General features: G+C 42.8%; 2 protein-coding genes across 5 annotated transcripts; both read left to right on the top strand.

Annotated features, from left to right (window-relative positions):
• Positions 1 to 154: 154 nt before the first annotated feature.
• s100t (S100 calcium binding protein T) lies at positions 155 to 13,224 on the top strand. 3 transcript variants are annotated; one of them, XM_058083977.1, is made up of 5 exons: positions 155 to 202; positions 481 to 561; positions 10,938 to 11,047; positions 11,686 to 11,848; positions 11,913 to 13,224. In XM_058083977.1, exons 3-5 carry the CDS (start codon positions 10,965 to 10,967, stop codon positions 12,072 to 12,074), a joined length of 408 nt encoding a protein of 135 aa, XP_057939960.1. In that variant the 5' UTR covers positions 155 to 202; positions 481 to 561; positions 10,938 to 10,964; the 3' UTR covers positions 12,075 to 13,224. The 3 variants fall into 3 exon arrangements, with proteins under 3 accessions (XP_057939960.1, XP_057939961.1, XP_057939962.1); XM_058083978.1 differs by lacking the exon at positions 10,938 to 11,047 and having other exon boundaries at positions 164 to 202; XM_058083979.1 differs by lacking the exons at positions 155 to 202; positions 481 to 561; positions 10,938 to 11,047 and adding an exon at positions 11,400 to 11,448.
• Positions 160 to 10,104, top strand: si:ch211-105c13.3 (uncharacterized protein LOC325758 homolog). Of its 2 annotated transcripts, none has more exons than XM_058083982.1 (6): positions 160 to 202; positions 481 to 561; positions 2,890 to 2,982; positions 3,387 to 3,613; positions 9,546 to 9,670; positions 9,784 to 10,104. In XM_058083982.1, exons 5-6 carry the CDS (start codon positions 9,551 to 9,553, stop codon positions 9,937 to 9,939), a joined length of 276 nt encoding a protein of 91 aa, XP_057939965.1. In that variant the 5' UTR covers positions 160 to 202; positions 481 to 561; positions 2,890 to 2,982; positions 3,387 to 3,613; positions 9,546 to 9,550; the 3' UTR covers positions 9,940 to 10,104. The 2 variants fall into 2 exon arrangements, with proteins under 2 accessions (XP_057939965.1, XP_057939964.1); XM_058083981.1 differs by having other exon boundaries at positions 170 to 202; positions 9,549 to 9,670.
• Positions 13,225 to 17,415: the final 4,191 nt, after the last annotated feature.

The raw sequence follows: 17,415 nt of genomic DNA, 5'->3' as shown, positions 1-17,415 counted from the left end.
CATGAGTTTTTTGATTGGTTGACGTGTGATAAACTAGCTCGTCCAGCCAATCAGAAGCTACCTCTTCCGGCCAATCACGCTCGTACTTATTTAGTTTTGCTGTTAATAGACCCGGAAGTCCAAGGGCTATTTTCCCGGTTCGCCACAAAAATGGCGTCTCCATATTGCCATCGATTGATAATTTCTCCCCAAAACGTCAAGGGTAGGACTAATTTCTTTTTTGGAAAATGGTTGAATTTAAATGTTTTGATAGAGTATAGAGTAAACCAAGATATTTAGTCACACCTAGTTGACGCTAATTATTTGTATAGTGACTATTGGCAAACCAGTATCGCCAATACGATACTTTGTCGATCTTGATCAATATGGTTAATATGTACTAATCGCCAAATATTTTACATTTTAAATAATTGTGCAAAATAAAAAGTATTTCCAATATATGAATATCAGTTTAACATTGTGCTCAATTGTTCTTATTAGGGTCACAGGGGAGCTGGAGAACCAGGCCGGAAGTGAGGACAATTCCAAGGACCCATGGCTGGCAGGGACCCCACACAATAGGTACATGGTACACGGGGGTCCATGGGGAATTTATGATGGTGCCCCAGCATAGAACACATAAACAAGCATTCACACTCTCATTCCCACCTCTGGACAATAGAGCCTCCAGTTCACATAACAGGAATGTTTTCTGGAATGTGGGAGGAAGCCAGAGTACCCGGAGGTACCCCCTGCCCCCTTCCCCCAACACACAACAGGAGATACTTAAATGAATGAATACCATATATTTACAACTTTATTCTTAAAATCTCCGATTTTTTTCCCAATGTGTCTATTTAAAAGCCACTAGTGGCCATGTTGGCTGGCCTCAGTGATGACTCAGAGGAGAGCAGGATGTTGGGAGACCTCAAAACTTCTGCAAACTAGGTTTTGGATGATGAAGCAAGTGAGCTTGTTAGTGCTATAAGTGTTTCCCTAATGTGCACCTCCTGTCAGGGCTTAAGCCTAAGTAATAAGGGCTGTCAGCGGCCGGAGCCCAAGTGGCTCGTTCGCAAAAGTTTTGGTGACACGGCGATGTAATTGTACCTGTTTTATGACTTTCTTTTTGCTCGCTGCAGCACTTCAACTATTTTTTTTTTTTTTTGTTACTCCCAAAAGGAAAAAGTTTGAGGCGATTGTCTGTTAACACAGCTGAAGTGCACAAATGTTGCAATGTGTTTAACGTCCACTGGTCACATTGCACACTTGTTGACTTGGTAATACATTCACTTTCATCAGCTACGCTGGCAGTGGGGCGTCACTGCGTCTTTGGCATTTGGGAATGTTTCATGAGGCTCCAACTCCATTTTTCATTGCTTTTTATCCGACATGCTTGGTGTCGTCTCTGGGATGCTTTGTGCTCTCAGAGTGTCCCATTTTAAAGTAGCAGACATAACTGCAGTAGGAAAAGTCGGTTTGGGTCCTAATTCCCATATATTCTGCATTAATTAATTTTTTTAATTTAATTGACAAATGTCAAGATTTATTTAAATCAAACAAATAAAAAACAGCATAATAAATTAAATCAAATTGTTCAATGATGTCCAAGTCAAAGTGTTGATTTCGGCGATACTGGCCTTGTATTTACTTCAGTAACATAACATTAATTGCAGTACTTTTTCTATACAATCCACTGTCACAGTCAGCTTTACAGATGCCATGTATGGTGGTTACTTGTTTACTGTTTGTGTAAAAAGCATTAGTTCCAATTACTGTCTGAGATATCACTCATGCTGGTCTGTTTAGTGATATCCATAAGTGGATACTAGCTAGCCAGTACTAGCATGTGTAGCCGCTTAGTGATATCCATAAGTGGATACTAGCTAGCAAGTACTAGCATGTGTAGCCGCTTAGTGATATCCATAAGTGGATACTAGCTAGCAAGTACTAGCATGTGTAGCCACTTAGTGATATCCATAAGTGGATGGTAGCTAGCAAGTACTAGCATGTGTAGCCGCTTGCTTAGTGATATCCATAAGTAGATACGAGCTACCAAGTACTAGCATGTGTAGCCACTTAGTGATATCAATAAGTGGACACTAGCTAGCAAGTACTAGCATGTGTAGCCACTTAGTGATATCAATAAGTGGACACTAGCTGGCAAGTACTAGCATGTGTAGCCACTTAGTGATATCAATAAGTGGACACTAGCTAGCAAGTACTAGCATGTGTAGCCGCTTAGTGATATCCATAAGTGGATACTAGCTAGCAAGTACTAGCATGTGTAGCCGCTTGCTTAGTGATATCCATAAGTGGATACTAGCTAGCAAGTACTAGCATGTGTAGCTACTTAGTGATAGCCATAAGTGGATACTAGCTAGCAAGTACTAGTATGTGTAGCCACTTAGTGATATCCATAAGTGGATACTCGCTAGCAAGTACTAGCATGTGTAGCCGCTTGCTTAGTGATATCCATAAGTTGATACTAGCTAGCAAATACGAGCATGTGTAGCCGCTTGCTTAGTGATGTCCATAAGTGGATACTAGCTAGCAAGTACTAGCATGTGTAGCTACTAGCTAGCAAGTACTAGCATGTGTAGCCACTTAGTGATATCCATAAGTGAATACTAGCTAGCAAGTACTAGCATGTGTAGCCACTTAGTGATATCCATAAGTGGATACTAGCTGGCAAGTACTAGCATGTGTAGCCAGACAAGGCCGGCAATTACACAACCTTAAACTGGTGACTCACACGAGGAGCCCTGTATTTACTGTCAGTCATCAGACGTTGTTTTATTCTTGCAAGGGGCGTGTCCTAACACACCCCAAGTCTCCTGTTTGTCATTTCCTCTTGTTTACACAAACAACGCCTTGTTAATGAATTTGACATGAAATGCAACACCTCTACAGTGTTTCCAAGAGGGGGAATTCCATGGTTTTGTTTTGTCAACATACATGCAGTTCAATCAAGTGACCACTGGATGGGGACAGAGACCCTTTTAGGTGAGTTCTTCATGAACATTTATTGGAGTCATGCTATTGTTTGTATTCTGAGCTTACACAACTTATGATTTTATAGCAATATTATGAGGTTCCTCCTATGCACATACGCTAGTTACATACGCTTACATGTTCTTGTGCTAATTTGTTGTTTGTAACAATCAAATCTATACGCCATATGCACAACTATCTGGAGAATGCACGGTGAGGCGTTCACTGTCTCTGTCTGTCATGTGTTGTGCATTAGGCGTGTGTTTTGTGTCAGGGTGTGGCCTTTGTGTATCTGTGTGTACAAACACACACACAAACAGTTTCCTACATGTAGTGAGACGCAAGAAAGATGCAAAAGTGAAATATAAAAGTTTTAAAATGAAAGCATTTTTAAAAAGTGTTTTTTTTTTTTACAGTTCAGGACACACAATGAGTGGGAATGCTGCACACTTGAAGGCAGCAGCGCCCCTTTCCACATTCCTTCTCCCCCACGCACACGCCCTGTGACAGTGAAAAAAAGTTGGCTGGGAGAGAAGTGAAATCACGGAAAAGATATGTGTTGCTGCCTCATCTAGCGCAGAAGAAAGAAGAAGAAGAAGAAGCTGCACCGATTGTAGCTTTACCAAAAGTCTCAATCCAATCGGTGAGTACGGCTTTTTCTCCATTTTACTGTCAGAACATTTATGCTTTCTTTTCTGTCTGCATGGACATGATTTAAGCATACTATTGTATGTATGTATTTCTGCGGCCTTCTCATGAATTTTCCATGCTTTTTCTTGCGTCGTTACCGAGCCATCTTGCCGGATCAGGTTCTCCTTCTTGGTAAACGAACCCCCGTCCCTTTACACGTCCGGGGAAACCCAAGCCGTGTCACGTTCACTAATTCATGAGCTCAGTGTCACTCCCTGCTGCGGTCTTTGTACAAATTGTCAGCATTAGTTTGGGCTACAGCTAAAAGTGGGGCAGGGGGGGGGGGCCGGGCCCGATCCCCTGTCACCCCGACGTTGTCCCCGTCACGCCGTTTTGGCACATGTGACCCGTGTAATGGAGGTCAGATTTTTTTTTTGGTCTTTCTTTTTCTTATCAGTGCGAATGATGTTGTTGTACTCGACATGCACAGGTGATGATGGCTAGCTAGATAACAGGAAGTGTCACAGTGACACCTTTAGGGTGCTTGGTAGGACGGACTACATTCACTCCGCTACCGGCTGCTGTTTACATATTGATCATTATCCAGAAAGTCAAAATGTGTTTGATTAAAGTCAGAATATTTAAGTACAAGGTTGCAATTTTTAAAAATTGATGGTAATATCACATAGTATTACCGGGAAAAAGTCATTTTAAAAGTAGTAGTACCAAATATTGCAAGTAAACAGTTGTATAAAGTGTAGATACTAGGGGAATAAAGTGATCAGACCGGCCTTGCTGTAAACCTGCTTGTACCTGTCTACTTGGTAGTTGCAACACTGTACTGTCCAACCTGAAAGACACGCTGATACCTGGAGCGTGTTCGATTCTTTGTGTAGTCTGCGTTGCACGTACAGTAGTACAAAGACACCATACACTCGCTGGCACTGTTGTTGTGGCATTCATTGGCGGTCGGAACTTTCAAATACATGTGACCGAGGTTTGGGTAAATATCTCAAAAGGGGCGGGGTCAGTGTAAGCATGTACAATAAGGCTTTGTTTATCGATGTTAGTTGGTGACTTTCCACAAACTAAGAGTCAATATTAAATATCAAATATTTTCCTAATTAGACGATAGAAATTAAATTTAGTCATTTTCTACCACTTATGCTGGAGCCTATCCCAGCTGTCTTGGGGCAAGAGGTGGGCTACACCCTGGACTGCTGGCCAGCCAATCACCGGGCTAATTAACCTAGCATGTTTTTGGAAATGTAGCATGTTTTTGGAATGGGGTAGGAAACCCGAGGAACCGGAGAAAACCCATGCATGCACGGGGAGAACATGCAAACTCCACACAGAGATGCCCGAGGGTGGAATCGAACTCGGGTCTCCTAGCTGTGAGGCCTGCACGCTAACCACTCTTCCCTTTAGCCATATATATTTAGCCAAAATATCAAAACCATGTCACAAATGGTTGTTTTACGTGAAAATAACAAAAATTTAACACGTCCCCTTCAATGCGTGACCTTGTGCACGCTACACAGCTCCACTTCCTGCTTGCTGTGGGGAGATTCTTGCATGGGAAAGATGCATGCCGAGCCCTTATAAAATACACTTCTGCCACTTTGTGGCTGTATTTACGGCCTAAAACTGCACCAAACATGATCTCTGCTATTGTGCAGTTGCGTCATCACCTCGTTTTGTGTCTTGTGCATAAAAATGTAAAACACGTATAAATGCGTCTTTCCAATAGTATGTAATAGTTGCTATTGGACCAATAGCAGTAACATTATATGGGATATATCGACCTGTGTCTAAAATCTTCAATATCAGTACTACGATACAAGCAGTCTATTCCAGTTTATGTTCTGTAAGGGGAGGCTCACTGTGCCACACTTTGAAGAACCCCGATGGAAAGGACAAATTAGCTATTCAACCTCTAACGTTCAGATACACACAGACTTTATCTTTATCAAATTCCAGTTAGGAGCAAAACGAACAAGGCAATGCACGTAAACAGGCATGACTCCTGTGAGTCATGCTTGAGGGCAAAGCACGTGTGAATGTGCACTCGCTCACCCAAGCAGGCCGTCCTCGTGCTCGTTATGAAGCTAACGCTACAAACTAACTCACCTCTGCTTGCTTTCTTTAACCAGTTGGAAAAATGGTTTCATGGTTGTGTCGTTACACTTGAAGGACATGCTAATTGGTGCCTGTCAGTCATTACAATGTATGACCTAAACGCACACGCACACACACACACACACACACACACACATACACCACTAGGCCTGCCTGCTGTTGTTCCAAAGGTGTTGTGACAATTTCAGTAAGGTGTTAAATAATTAAAAAATAATGATGAACAACAAGCTGGTGACAGATGCTCACTAGTGTGTAGGAAAAAGTGTGTGTGTGTGTGTGTGTGTGTGTGTGTGTGTGCTGGCATGATAAGGCCACATGAAACCCAATCTTGATGTGTGTTTGGCCTCACTGGCTCAGTAATTAGGTTAATGCAGGCAAGCTCCTAATTGTGGCTGCTTGTGATGTGCGAGCAGTCATTCACAACTCAGGAGTTTTTACTGAATCGGGTACTCGTCTTTGTTAACTCGTTCACTCACTCTGCTGCTGCTCACTAAATTTTAAACTTGTCATTAATTGTTGCTCTAGCTGCATTTGCGTATATTATTATGCTCGATGAAGACGTGACTTTCACAGACCCATGGTACTCTACAAAGACTGGAGTTTCACTGACCTACAGGTACTTGATGAAGACTGGAGTTTCACTGACTCACGGGTACTTGATGTAGACCCCAGGTTCACTGAGTCACGGGCACTTGATGTAGACCCAAGGTTCACTGAGTCACGGGTACTTGACGTAGACCCGAGTTTCACTGAGTCACGGGTACTTGACGTAGACCCGAGTTTCACTGAGTCACGGGTACTTGACGTAGACCCGAGTTTCACTGAGTCACGGGTACTTGACGTAGACCCGAGTTTCACTGACGCACGGGTACTTGACGAAGACCTGAGTTTCACTGACTCACGAGTACTTGACAGATACTAGAGTTTCACTGACTCATGGGTACTTGATGAAGACCCGAGTGTCACTGAGTCATGGGTACTTTATGGAGAATCGAGTTTCACTGAGTCACGGATACTTGATGAAGACTCGAGTGTCACTGAGTCACGGGTACTTGACTGAGACTCGAGTGTCACTGAGTCACGGGTACTTGACTGAGACTCGAGTGTCACTGAGTCACGGGTACTTGACTGAGACTCGAGTGTCACTGAGTCACGGGTACTTGACTGAGACTCGAGTGTCACTGAGTCACGGGTACTTGACTGAGACTCGAGTGTCACTGAGTCACGGGTACTTGACTGAGACTCGAGTGTCACTGAGTCACGGGTACTTGACTGAGACTCGAGTGTCACTGAGTCACGGGTACTTGACTGAGACTCGAGTGTCACTGAGTCACGGGTACTTGACTGAGACTCGAGTGTCACTGAGTCACGGGTACTTGACTGAGACTCGAGTGTCGCTGAGTCACGGGTACTTGACTGAGACTCGAGTTTCGCTGAGTCACGGGTACTTGAAGAAGACTCGAGTTTCGCTGACTCACAGGTACTTGACGGAGACCCGAGTTTCGCTGACTCACAGGTACTTGAAGTAGACCCGAGTTCCACTGAATCACGGGTACTTGACAAAGACCCGAGTTTCACTGAGTCACAAGTACTCACTTTGTGACGACTGACAGGAGTGAACGTAGTACCCGATTGACTGCAGCGAGTGGCTCCTAAGAACGGTAGTTCCCCATGACTAAGGCCCAGTGAATGTGTGCGTGCTCCGTGGACACATTAGCAGGCAGGATGAGCTCCTTTCATCCCATGAAGCGTCTTTGGGTGTGGACCAGAGTGGACCAGTGTGGACCAGCGTGAGCTTTGTGCTGTGACAGTCGCGTCTCATGGAGATTTATCATCTTGCAGCAGTGTAACTAAGCAACAATAACAACAACTCCAGGCAGATGTTCTTGGCCGTGCCGCATGGTCTTTCCCAGTCGGTCTTCTCCGCAAATCCAACCGCACTGCAGGGATGATGATGATCCGCTCCAAAATGGAATCCATGACGGCTGACCTCATAAGCAGCTGACTTTTGTGGCTTCATTTGCATAATTGGCAAAAGTCAGTTCCACATTTCCATACTTAATTCTGTGATTAGATGCTGATTAGTTTTGTTTCCATCTATTACACAACAGCTCTATTTGAATAGCATTCTGCATGCAATGTGTTCCATAATAATAATAATAATAATAATTAGCATGCCGGACAACAAATAGGAAGTGACTGTGTAACCACACGTTATGTCATCCAAAGAGGAACACGCTAGGATATGATTATATGATTTGGCCTCGTCACCCCATATGACCTTAGCTGCAGTGGGACACTTTGGGCCCATATATTGAAGATGAAAACATGGTGCTTGTGTGTCTTACTGCATATTACATAGATCCCATTACCCTGCCAAAGAAGCGGCCCTAAAGCTAGCCACATAGAGAGGCACAGCCCTGAACACCCCTTGTTCTTGGCACATCTCCTTGTCCTTTCTACACCAACATGTCATGTGACCAGGAAATAAAAATTGGGGTAGATCCGTGTGGCCTCGTCTGCTAGCGAGCTAGCTAGTTAGCGTTGCGGTGAAACACACAGGGTACTTGTCTTCATGGTGGAGCAGCCATTGTTTGTGCAGTGATGTCATGCTGAGGCAGGTGACCCTTTGTTGCTGCTTTCCATCCCTTACTTGAGATACGGCGTGCAGGGCTGACGGTCCAGCGGCAGACGGACAGTGGGGCGTAACGTGAGCACGGGTTGGCATCTCGGAGATCGGGTGTCCGCCGTCAGAGATCACAGCTCGCATTGTTTACCTCTTCCTCCTCCTCTTCCTCCTCCTCCTCCATCGCTCTTTCTCCTTTTCGCCTCAAGAGCGTGCATGGCTCGCTCCTGCACCTTGCACACCGTACGCTAACATCAGCTCTTCGTATCGCCTTCCTCACTTCCTGTTGTACTTTACTGCATTTACCGCATAATCAATACTACGTTCTCTCAATAGCGTTCCCTCTCTGTTTTATTACAAAAACACCTACTACATACTAAACATATTAGTACCGTAATAACTTACTTTTATCCTGCTATCGCCAAATGTTCTCTTCTTTTATGATGGTTTTTTACAAATGTAATTACATTGAAAAAATGCATTTTAAAAAATATTTTTGGAAATTATAATATAAAATATATATATATATTTTTGGGTCATAACCAAAAATATTGATGAAAAATAATAAACAGTAAATCTGGCGATAATACTAATATTTTGTAGTGCTTTGTAGGAGTATTAGTTAAAAAAAGACAAACAAAAAATGTGGAACTATGACTCATATTATTTAATAAAAAAAAAAACGTTGATATACTAATAATATTTTTTGTAGTAGTTTTTAATAAAGAAAAAATCTATGGATAATACTAATATTTTGTAGTATTTCAAAATCAACAGAAAATGTGGAGATAATACAAATATTTTATGTAGTATTTGATTAAATAAAGAGGATTCTGAGACAATAATAATATTTTTAGTTGTGGTACTATTTTTTTTTGCTGTAATACTATTAATAAAACAAGAAATGTGGCGATAATACCAATATTTTATGTAGTATTTAATTAAATAAAGAGGATTCTGAGACAATAATAATATTTTTAGTTGTGGTACTAATGTTTTTGCTGTAATACTATTAATAAAACAGGAAATGTGGCGATAATACCAATATTTTAGTAATTAATTTAAAGAAAATGAAAATGTGGCTATAATAGTAATATGATTTAGTATGATATGTTGATATGTTGAGATCCCTCTCCCCTCGTCTTCAGTATTTTTACTGTGTTCTTCTGTCCCCCCCCAGCAGACATGGAGTCAGCCATCCAGACACTGGTGACCACCTTTGTAAGTTCTAGCAGAGGGAAGGGGAACCTGGACAGCAAGTCCTTCCAGAAGATGGTTAAGAAGCAATTTAGCGGCATCATGGAGGTGAGGAAAAGCCCCCCCCCCCCTCCCAACCCCCCTACACCACCACCACAACCACATGCAAACATGCTCCATTTTGCTCTTCATCACATTGACCGGAGTGGCTTTTGTTGCAGGACACAAACAGCTCGGCGGCCATTAAGGAGATGCAGTGCGGCCTGGACGAGAACAGCGACGGCAAGGTCAGCTTCCAGGAATACCTCACTCTGATTGGCTACTTGGCCAAGTCGCTCAGTCAGAGCAAGCTTGAGTCCAACGCGGCGGCGTCATAGATGGAGACGACGCGGCATGCTTTTCTTTGCTTGTTTTTTGTCATGCTTGTCATACGGCTAACATCGTGCTCTCAACATGTAAAGCTTCCCTCCATGGGGATCTCAACCCGCATTGAAGGACTCCATACCAAGAGTGCCAACTCTCAATAAAAGCTTCATACTGATTGACGGTGTCGTGTGTCGTCATTGATGAGGCCTAGTGTGTGTGTCGTGGTTCCCCGAGGTTGACGTGCGATCGTACCTGCTGATGCCGCTGATGCTAAAATTAGCTAGTGTGGCATCCCTGATGAGTCCTAGTCAGCGGCGCTTTGGTGCATCAAGCACTGCAACCAGATCCTGACACGCAGGAGATGGCGTCCCATTGTGCTCCGCATGCAACACTATACTCGCACACACACACACACACACACACACACACATTAACCATCCTGCAGGGAAAAACTGTCAACATGACATACAAAAAATATTACTCTTATCTCCAGGTTTTTTAAATAATTAAATAAGTATTAGTATTATGTCCAGGTATTTTTTTTTAAATATGAAATACAACTAAAAATAATAATACTCCAAATAATTGGTATTATCCCCAGATTTTCAGTTTTTTATTAAACTAAATACTGCAACAAAAAATATTACTATGTCAAAATTTGCTGTTTTATTAAATAATACCACCACAAAATATTAGTATTTCCACATTTCTTTTAATTAAATAATACTAATATTTTGTGATAGTATTGTTTTTTTTAATTGAATAAGACTACTAAAAATATTATTATCTCCAGATTTTCTGTATTTTTTAAAAATTAAATAGAATTTAAAATATTAGTATTTTCTCCAGATTTGTTTAAATTAAATAATAATACAACTAAAAATATTAATATTCTCAAAGTCTGTAACATTCAGAGTTTAGGAAAAACCGTGCATGCTAGCGCACCTCGCTAGGATTTCCTCTGCTGTGTTTTGCTTTTTCTTTGGCATTTTGTGGCATCTTATTGCAGAAGAAGAAGAAGCGGCCTCGACAATCAATGTCAATGAACCATCAATGTCGACCGACTCATCGGGTCCTGGTCCGCCGCGGTGCCCGCTTAAGTCAACGTCAACATAAACGGTGAGATCCGAAGGTGTCATTTGTGAAATCCTTTCTTACTGCTTTCTTACTGTTATCCTGGTAGCTCTGGTCAGAGTATGTGGGCAATGAGTTCATTCGGTTATGTCAACAACCGCTTATGTCGACGCAAGCCCACATGTGGATTCTCATGTATTCCTAAAATGTATTCTTCGTAGCGTGTGTCATTCATTGATGTAACATCGTTATGTCGTATTTGGTAGCGTCTACATTGTGTCCGCTCAACAGGTGTCTGATGCGTATACAAAGAAGGGGGGGGGGGGGAGTGGGCGGAGTAAAGGCTGTATTTAAGACGGGGGTCTTACTCGTCCTCGCCATCAGTTGCCTTTTGTCTCCTCTGTCTCTGCACCTGAGCCTCCGGCCTGCCCTCGCCCTCCAGCCAGGTAAGACGACAACCCGCGAGTCAAAAGTTTAGACACGCTAGGTCATGCTATTGAATGAGAAGGTGTCCCGGAACTTTTGCAAGTGGGGATCACGTTCTTTGACCGGCTTTGCAGAACGGCGTGATGAGGAAATAGAACCAAGTTGACAAGCAGCACAGTCCGTGTCGCCGTTTAATTACACCCTGTAGCCCGACTCCACCACACCAACGGCTGCTCTTCTTCTTCTTCTATCTGCAGAATGTCTTTGCCCAACTCCGAGAACAACTCCACCCTGGAGAACGCCATGCAGCTCCTGATCCAGACCTTCCACAAGTACTCTGGAAACGAGGGCGACAAATACACACTGAGCAAGCTTGAGCTGAAGACCATGCTCACCACCGAGCTGGGCAGCTACCTGGGGGTAAGTCCAAGGTGAGGATGCGAAGGGGGTTTGAACTCTAGATGAAGGGGACTTTTTTTTGCAGAACGCCCAAGACAAGGAAGCGGTGGATAAGGTCATGTGCGACCTGGACTCCAACGGGGACGGCGAGGTGGATTTCACCGAGTTCATCATCCTGGTGGGGGCCCTCACTGTGGCGTGCAACGACTTTTTCCTGGAATACAACGACAAGCCCTGCAAGAAGTGAACGTAGCGTTTGAGGGAGGACGACGCGCATCTTAATGTCTCTTTTGGTTCCATGTTTGGGTTCATGCCTTTTTGTAACACTGTCAAGCTGTGGGATCCCCCCCCCCCGGAAAGAATAAATGTAGTCTTTGTTCAAACAATACCCGTCTTGGCCGTTTTCTGTTGTGAGAGAGCCTGCTAGATGATAGCAGGTGGCCCTCATTTTAGATCGGCTTATTTTTGCCACAACAATTTATCTCCGAATACGTGGCCTGTGATTGGCTTGTGGCCTACAAGGTGAGTTCAATCTGAATTCCTTTTGGTTCGTAGATTTGTATCTCCACAGCGAATCCGACTTCTTTCATTTTTCCAGCTGTGAAATGAGTCTAGTAGTCTCGGGGTCAGTTTACAATTGAATTGATAGGGAGCAATGCCAGCACTGGAGAGAGTGATTAGCTGCCAACGAAGGTTTAGCAAAGTTCAGTCGATCTCCTGAGAAGAACGCGGAACGGAAACATGTTTACTCGTGACTTGTGACCCTTCTTACTTTGGTTTTGACGTTGACGTGACCACAAACGTTAGCATCTGCTTTTGCAAAAAACGTGACTTCAATGACGAGGTTAACCATGCTACAACGCAGGAGCCATTTTTCTTGGAAATCACCTTGTTGGCTCTCAAATTTAGAATTTATTTCTAATGTATTTACATCCTCACAATACTCTTTATATACTTTTCTTAGACAGGCACACGTTTTGTCACATTTCTCTATAGTTTAAACACTCAAAGTTCAAATTCCATTAGAATTTTTGTGATCAATTTCTTGGACACAAGAAACGATTAAGTGCCTCACCTTATTCACTTCTCAGACGTGCGTCGTCCTGGCACCGTTCGGCTGTAGCGTTTTTGTGTCCTTGTTAAAACATATCGTTCTTTTACTCCTTGTAGTCCTCCATGAACCAAAGATTCATTCCTGCATTTCTGCAAATTAGGATCACTTATTTCTAAACAGAATATTTCCATGGTTAGCGCATAGAAAACCTGTTTACGACCTTTTAAATCTGTTTTTTAACATTATTAGAGCCCTCTAGACATGAAATGACAACCCTATAGTCACATTTACATTCATATTACCCAATATAGTAGACATAAAAAGATCAAATAAGACATTTAGGACATAAATAAGACTCATACTCGTGTTTGTTGCTGTAAATGTGTTTCTGTGCTAGGGGAGCTAAGTGGGGACATCGGGGGTTAAGGGGTGGGTTTGAACTTGCTGTGGGTTACGACTTCAACAGTAGCGAGTTAAATATTTGCTAATAATTTGCCTTTTTAACAAAATATTAAAAAAAAATATATAAATATAATATAAATATATAATATATAAATAATATAATAATAATAATATAATATATAAATATTTTAAAAAATATCAATGTGGCCCCTGCATCCTTTGATTTTTTTGGGGAAAATGTTTGCTGTCAGTTATAGCTTTCCAGAAGTGTATTTTTATTTCATGTTCCTGAGTGCCACTAGATGGAGCCGTGTACCACCAGTGGTACTCGGTACCACTATACCCCAATTTGAGCCTTCATGACATATGACAAGAACTAGACAAAAATTTAGAGACACCTTCCTATGTTGCTGGATAACAAGTTGTCTCTAAACTTTTGACTGGTGTTGAATTTAGGGCGAAAGACGTGTCAAAAATCCCGACGTCCCACAACCTGACCTTGGCTGTGCCTCCCACCCATGATTGTTTCAAATCCCAGCAGTGGAAAAACGACATTAGGAAGCTGAGCGGCCTCAATACCAGAAAGGCAGGAAGCGGTTCTTTCTTTCATTCTATCCGGTAGCACAGGATTCATGGGAATGTGGGAAAAACCCTTCAGTTTTAACAGTAGCTACTGTGGAGCGAACACCCGTTTAACAAAAATACTTACCCACATAATCAAAAGTATGGGGGAGTGTGCCTAAACTGCTGCACTGACTGGCCACTTCATTAGGTACAGCAGTTTTTTTTAGTCAAAAATCTTATCTGGAGAAGACTTCACACGTGGATTTGGATGTTTCTTTGGCTGCTTGGGCGGTTTTCTTGTGTTTACCAGAAAGTGTGATGAGAACCATAGAAGCACACTGCACATGATTAATGCAGTTATTAAACCAAGTACTTTTCAACTAGTACGATGGAACCTTGGTTAGCATAAAAATGTATGTGCCATAATTTTGCCTCACTTTGCGTACATTTTCCGGTTAGCGTACAATATGGCGCGTGTTTACCAGCAAGTGTGATGAGAACCATAGAAGCAGTCAGCACATGATCAATGCAGTTATTAAACCAAGTACTTTTGAACTGGTGCAATGGAACCTTGGTTAGCGTGAAAATGTATGCCATAATTTTGCCTCACTTTGCGTACATTTTCCGGTTAGCGTACAATATGGCGCGTGTCTTGTTGCGTTACTAATGATGATTAGTGATTCCACAGTGTATTACTAGCAGTCCCAATGCTAGTTATTATGTTTTATTATTGCTTATCATGTATACTATTTTAAGTAAAACAAGAGTAAGGTGAATATAGGGGTGTTATTTCTTGTCTACAGGGCTCTAATAATGTTTTTAATAGGTCATAAACAGGTTTTCTATAATTATAGGCTATTCCATTTATTAGTATTGAATCCTACTTAGTGGACGTTCACCAGGAAACAATTTACTGCAAACGTTAGCATCCTATTAGCACGCCACTACATGGAAACACAAATAGTTTTAGTTGTGCATGCGTGAAACGATTATAAATGCATATAAATTAAACCATTAACTAGAATTGTGAATCTCTAAAAATGTGTTTTGTGTTAATATTTTTGGTTAGTGTCCGTTTCGGTTTTAGTCAGACCTTCTGCGACAGATTAATGACGCTAACCGAGGTTCCGCTCGACTGTAAACGCATCTTCCATGTTACTACATAATACACATGAAGTATAAAATGCAACTTCCTGCTCCCTCGCCGTGATCTCTCGCCCAGGCGTCTGCAAAGGATGAATACTTTTACTTTATTTGAGTTTTATTATACAGTGTTGAACTTATTTTTACACTTATATTTTGGAGGTTCACTTTCCAACTTTCCAGGGTGCGGCACCAGTCAAAAGTATGGAGACACCTTCTCGTTTAACAACGTGAGAAGGTGTCCCTAAACTTTTGCCCGGTACGCTGTGTGTGGCGTAAAGCATAGAAATACGTTACACAAACACATTCCTGCAATACGTAGTCTCAACCTACAACCTTTTATTGGGGGAGGGGGGGGGTCATGGGTCTATCAGTGACCAGGAAAGGAAAGCGAGTGGATGGGGGTCAGAGGTCAAAGAGAGTTTTGGTGTCTTGTTTGTTCTCCGTCGCTTCAGGGACGGTCTGGAATTTGTCATCTCGTCCAGAGTTGATGTGAGAGTAAAAATAAGCATCAGCTGACTTGTGCTCTTGCTCGGGGGGCCGCATGTACGTAAGCTAAAAAGTATGTAAGCTATATAATTCAGTGTCATGGATCCCGAACCCGATGCATCCTCTTTCCTGCTGCTCTCTGTGACTCAGACGCCGGAGTCCATCCTCGTGTCATTTCGCTCTCTTTATTGAAAAATTCATTCGGCCGCGCTCCCCCGCTGTAGCGTGTGCCCGAAAAAAGCCTTAAGCAGCCTGGGCTGCCGCAGGACGTGTGAGCAGTGTGGATCTGGAACAGGCATCGCCCCCATGACATGTGTTTTCTTTGAAAATCCAATAAGAGAGGAGAGGATTGGAAAGAGGATATGAAAGATGATGAATAGAGGAAGTGGGAGTGTACTGTCTGGATGATGTATTGGAATATGGCTATGCATACGTACACGCACGGAGAGAGTGATGGGACGGGGTGGGGGGGGGGGGTGAGAAGAGGAGGCAATGAAGACAAAGATAGATGAGAAAATGAAGAGTGGCAAGGAAAGTTGGAGGAAAAACAACAAAGGGAACGAAAGCGAGGAAAGGAGATGAAGGGAAAGGTAAGGTGAGGAGACAAGGGAACAAAGAAGGCAAAGAGAAGAAAGGACAAGAAAAGGAAAAGACCTTCATGGAAAGGTAAGGGACACAAGGAAGGAAAGCAGAAAAAGAAAACAAGGAAAACAGACAGGAAAAGAAAAGTAAACGAGGAAAACGGGCAGGAAAACCTAAGGAAACAAGGAAGGAAAGCGAGAACAGGAGAGGAAAGGAAAGCAAGGTGAGGAAAAACGGGAAAGCAGGAAAAGAAGAACGAGGAAAAAAGGCAAGAAAAGTAAAGGAAAAGGAAAACAGCACAGAGGAAAGAAAAGGAAAAGAACTTCATGGAAAGGTAAGGGACACAAGGAAGGAAAGCAGGAAAAGGAAGGCAAGGAAAAGAAAACAAGGAAAACATGCAGGAAAACCAAAGGAAACAAGGCAAGATAAGGAAACAAGGAAGGAAAGCAGGAAAAGCGAGAACATGAGAGGAAAGGAAAACAAGGTGAGGAAAAACGGGAAAGCAGGAAAAGTAGAACGAGGAAAAAAGGCAAGAAAAGTCAAGGAAAAGGAAAACAGCGTTGAGGCTACAAAGGCCAGGAGAAGTGCAACATGGCAAGATAAGGAAACAAGGAAGGAAAGCAGGAAAAGCGAGAACAGGAGAGGAAAGGAAAGCAAGGTGAGGAAAAAGGGGAAAGCAGGAAAAGAAGAACGAGGAAAAAAGTAAGAAAAGTAAAGGAAAAGGAAAACAGCTGCAAGGAAAGAAGGACAGGAAAATCACACAGGTGAAGGAAACAAGGAAAGAGGGCAAGGACATAGGGACCAGCAAGGATGGGAAATAAACATTATGGACTTCCATGATTCCTTCAACATAGAAGCTGGTTTTCATATGATTCCGTGTACATCGGACCCCTCTTGGAAGTAGTGCTGTCCATATCATCATATGTGATCATCATAAGGGGGTCCGGTTCTGAGGTTCTGAGGTTCTCATCTTCTAGTCCTGATTCCCGTCTCACATTCAATCTGGCTTGAACTTCGTCTTAAATGTTTGCTAGTCGCTTCCTGGTGGATTCATTCCAAAATGGAACGGGAGTCTTAGGATTTCAACTTCTCTGCTTACTGACGGCAGTCTGGGGTGGGCGGGGCAAGGAGGGGAGAGGCGGGGCAGGGAGCGTCAGCCCGTTAAGGTAAGAGTACAACCTCAAAAACAAGTTGCAAAAAAGTTCCTAGAAAGGGGGGCCGACTTGCTGTTCACTTCCAGTCCCATAGATCCAAAAAAAGCCCCTCCCACCTCTGACTCAAGGGGTGGAGGGGCGGGTCCTGGCGCTGTCCCATCATGTGTGTGTGTGCGTGTGTGTATGCGTGTGTGTGTGAG

The sequence above is a fragment of the Doryrhamphus excisus genome, chromosome 10, assembly GCF_030265055.1.
Source record: "Doryrhamphus excisus isolate RoL2022-K1 chromosome 10, RoL_Dexc_1.0, whole genome shotgun sequence".
In the NCBI taxonomy this organism is placed as follows: Eukaryota; Metazoa; Chordata; class Actinopteri; order Syngnathiformes; family Syngnathidae; genus Doryrhamphus; species Doryrhamphus excisus.
Note: the sequence above shows the minus strand (reverse complement) of the source record. Positions and strands in the feature narration are given on the sequence as shown.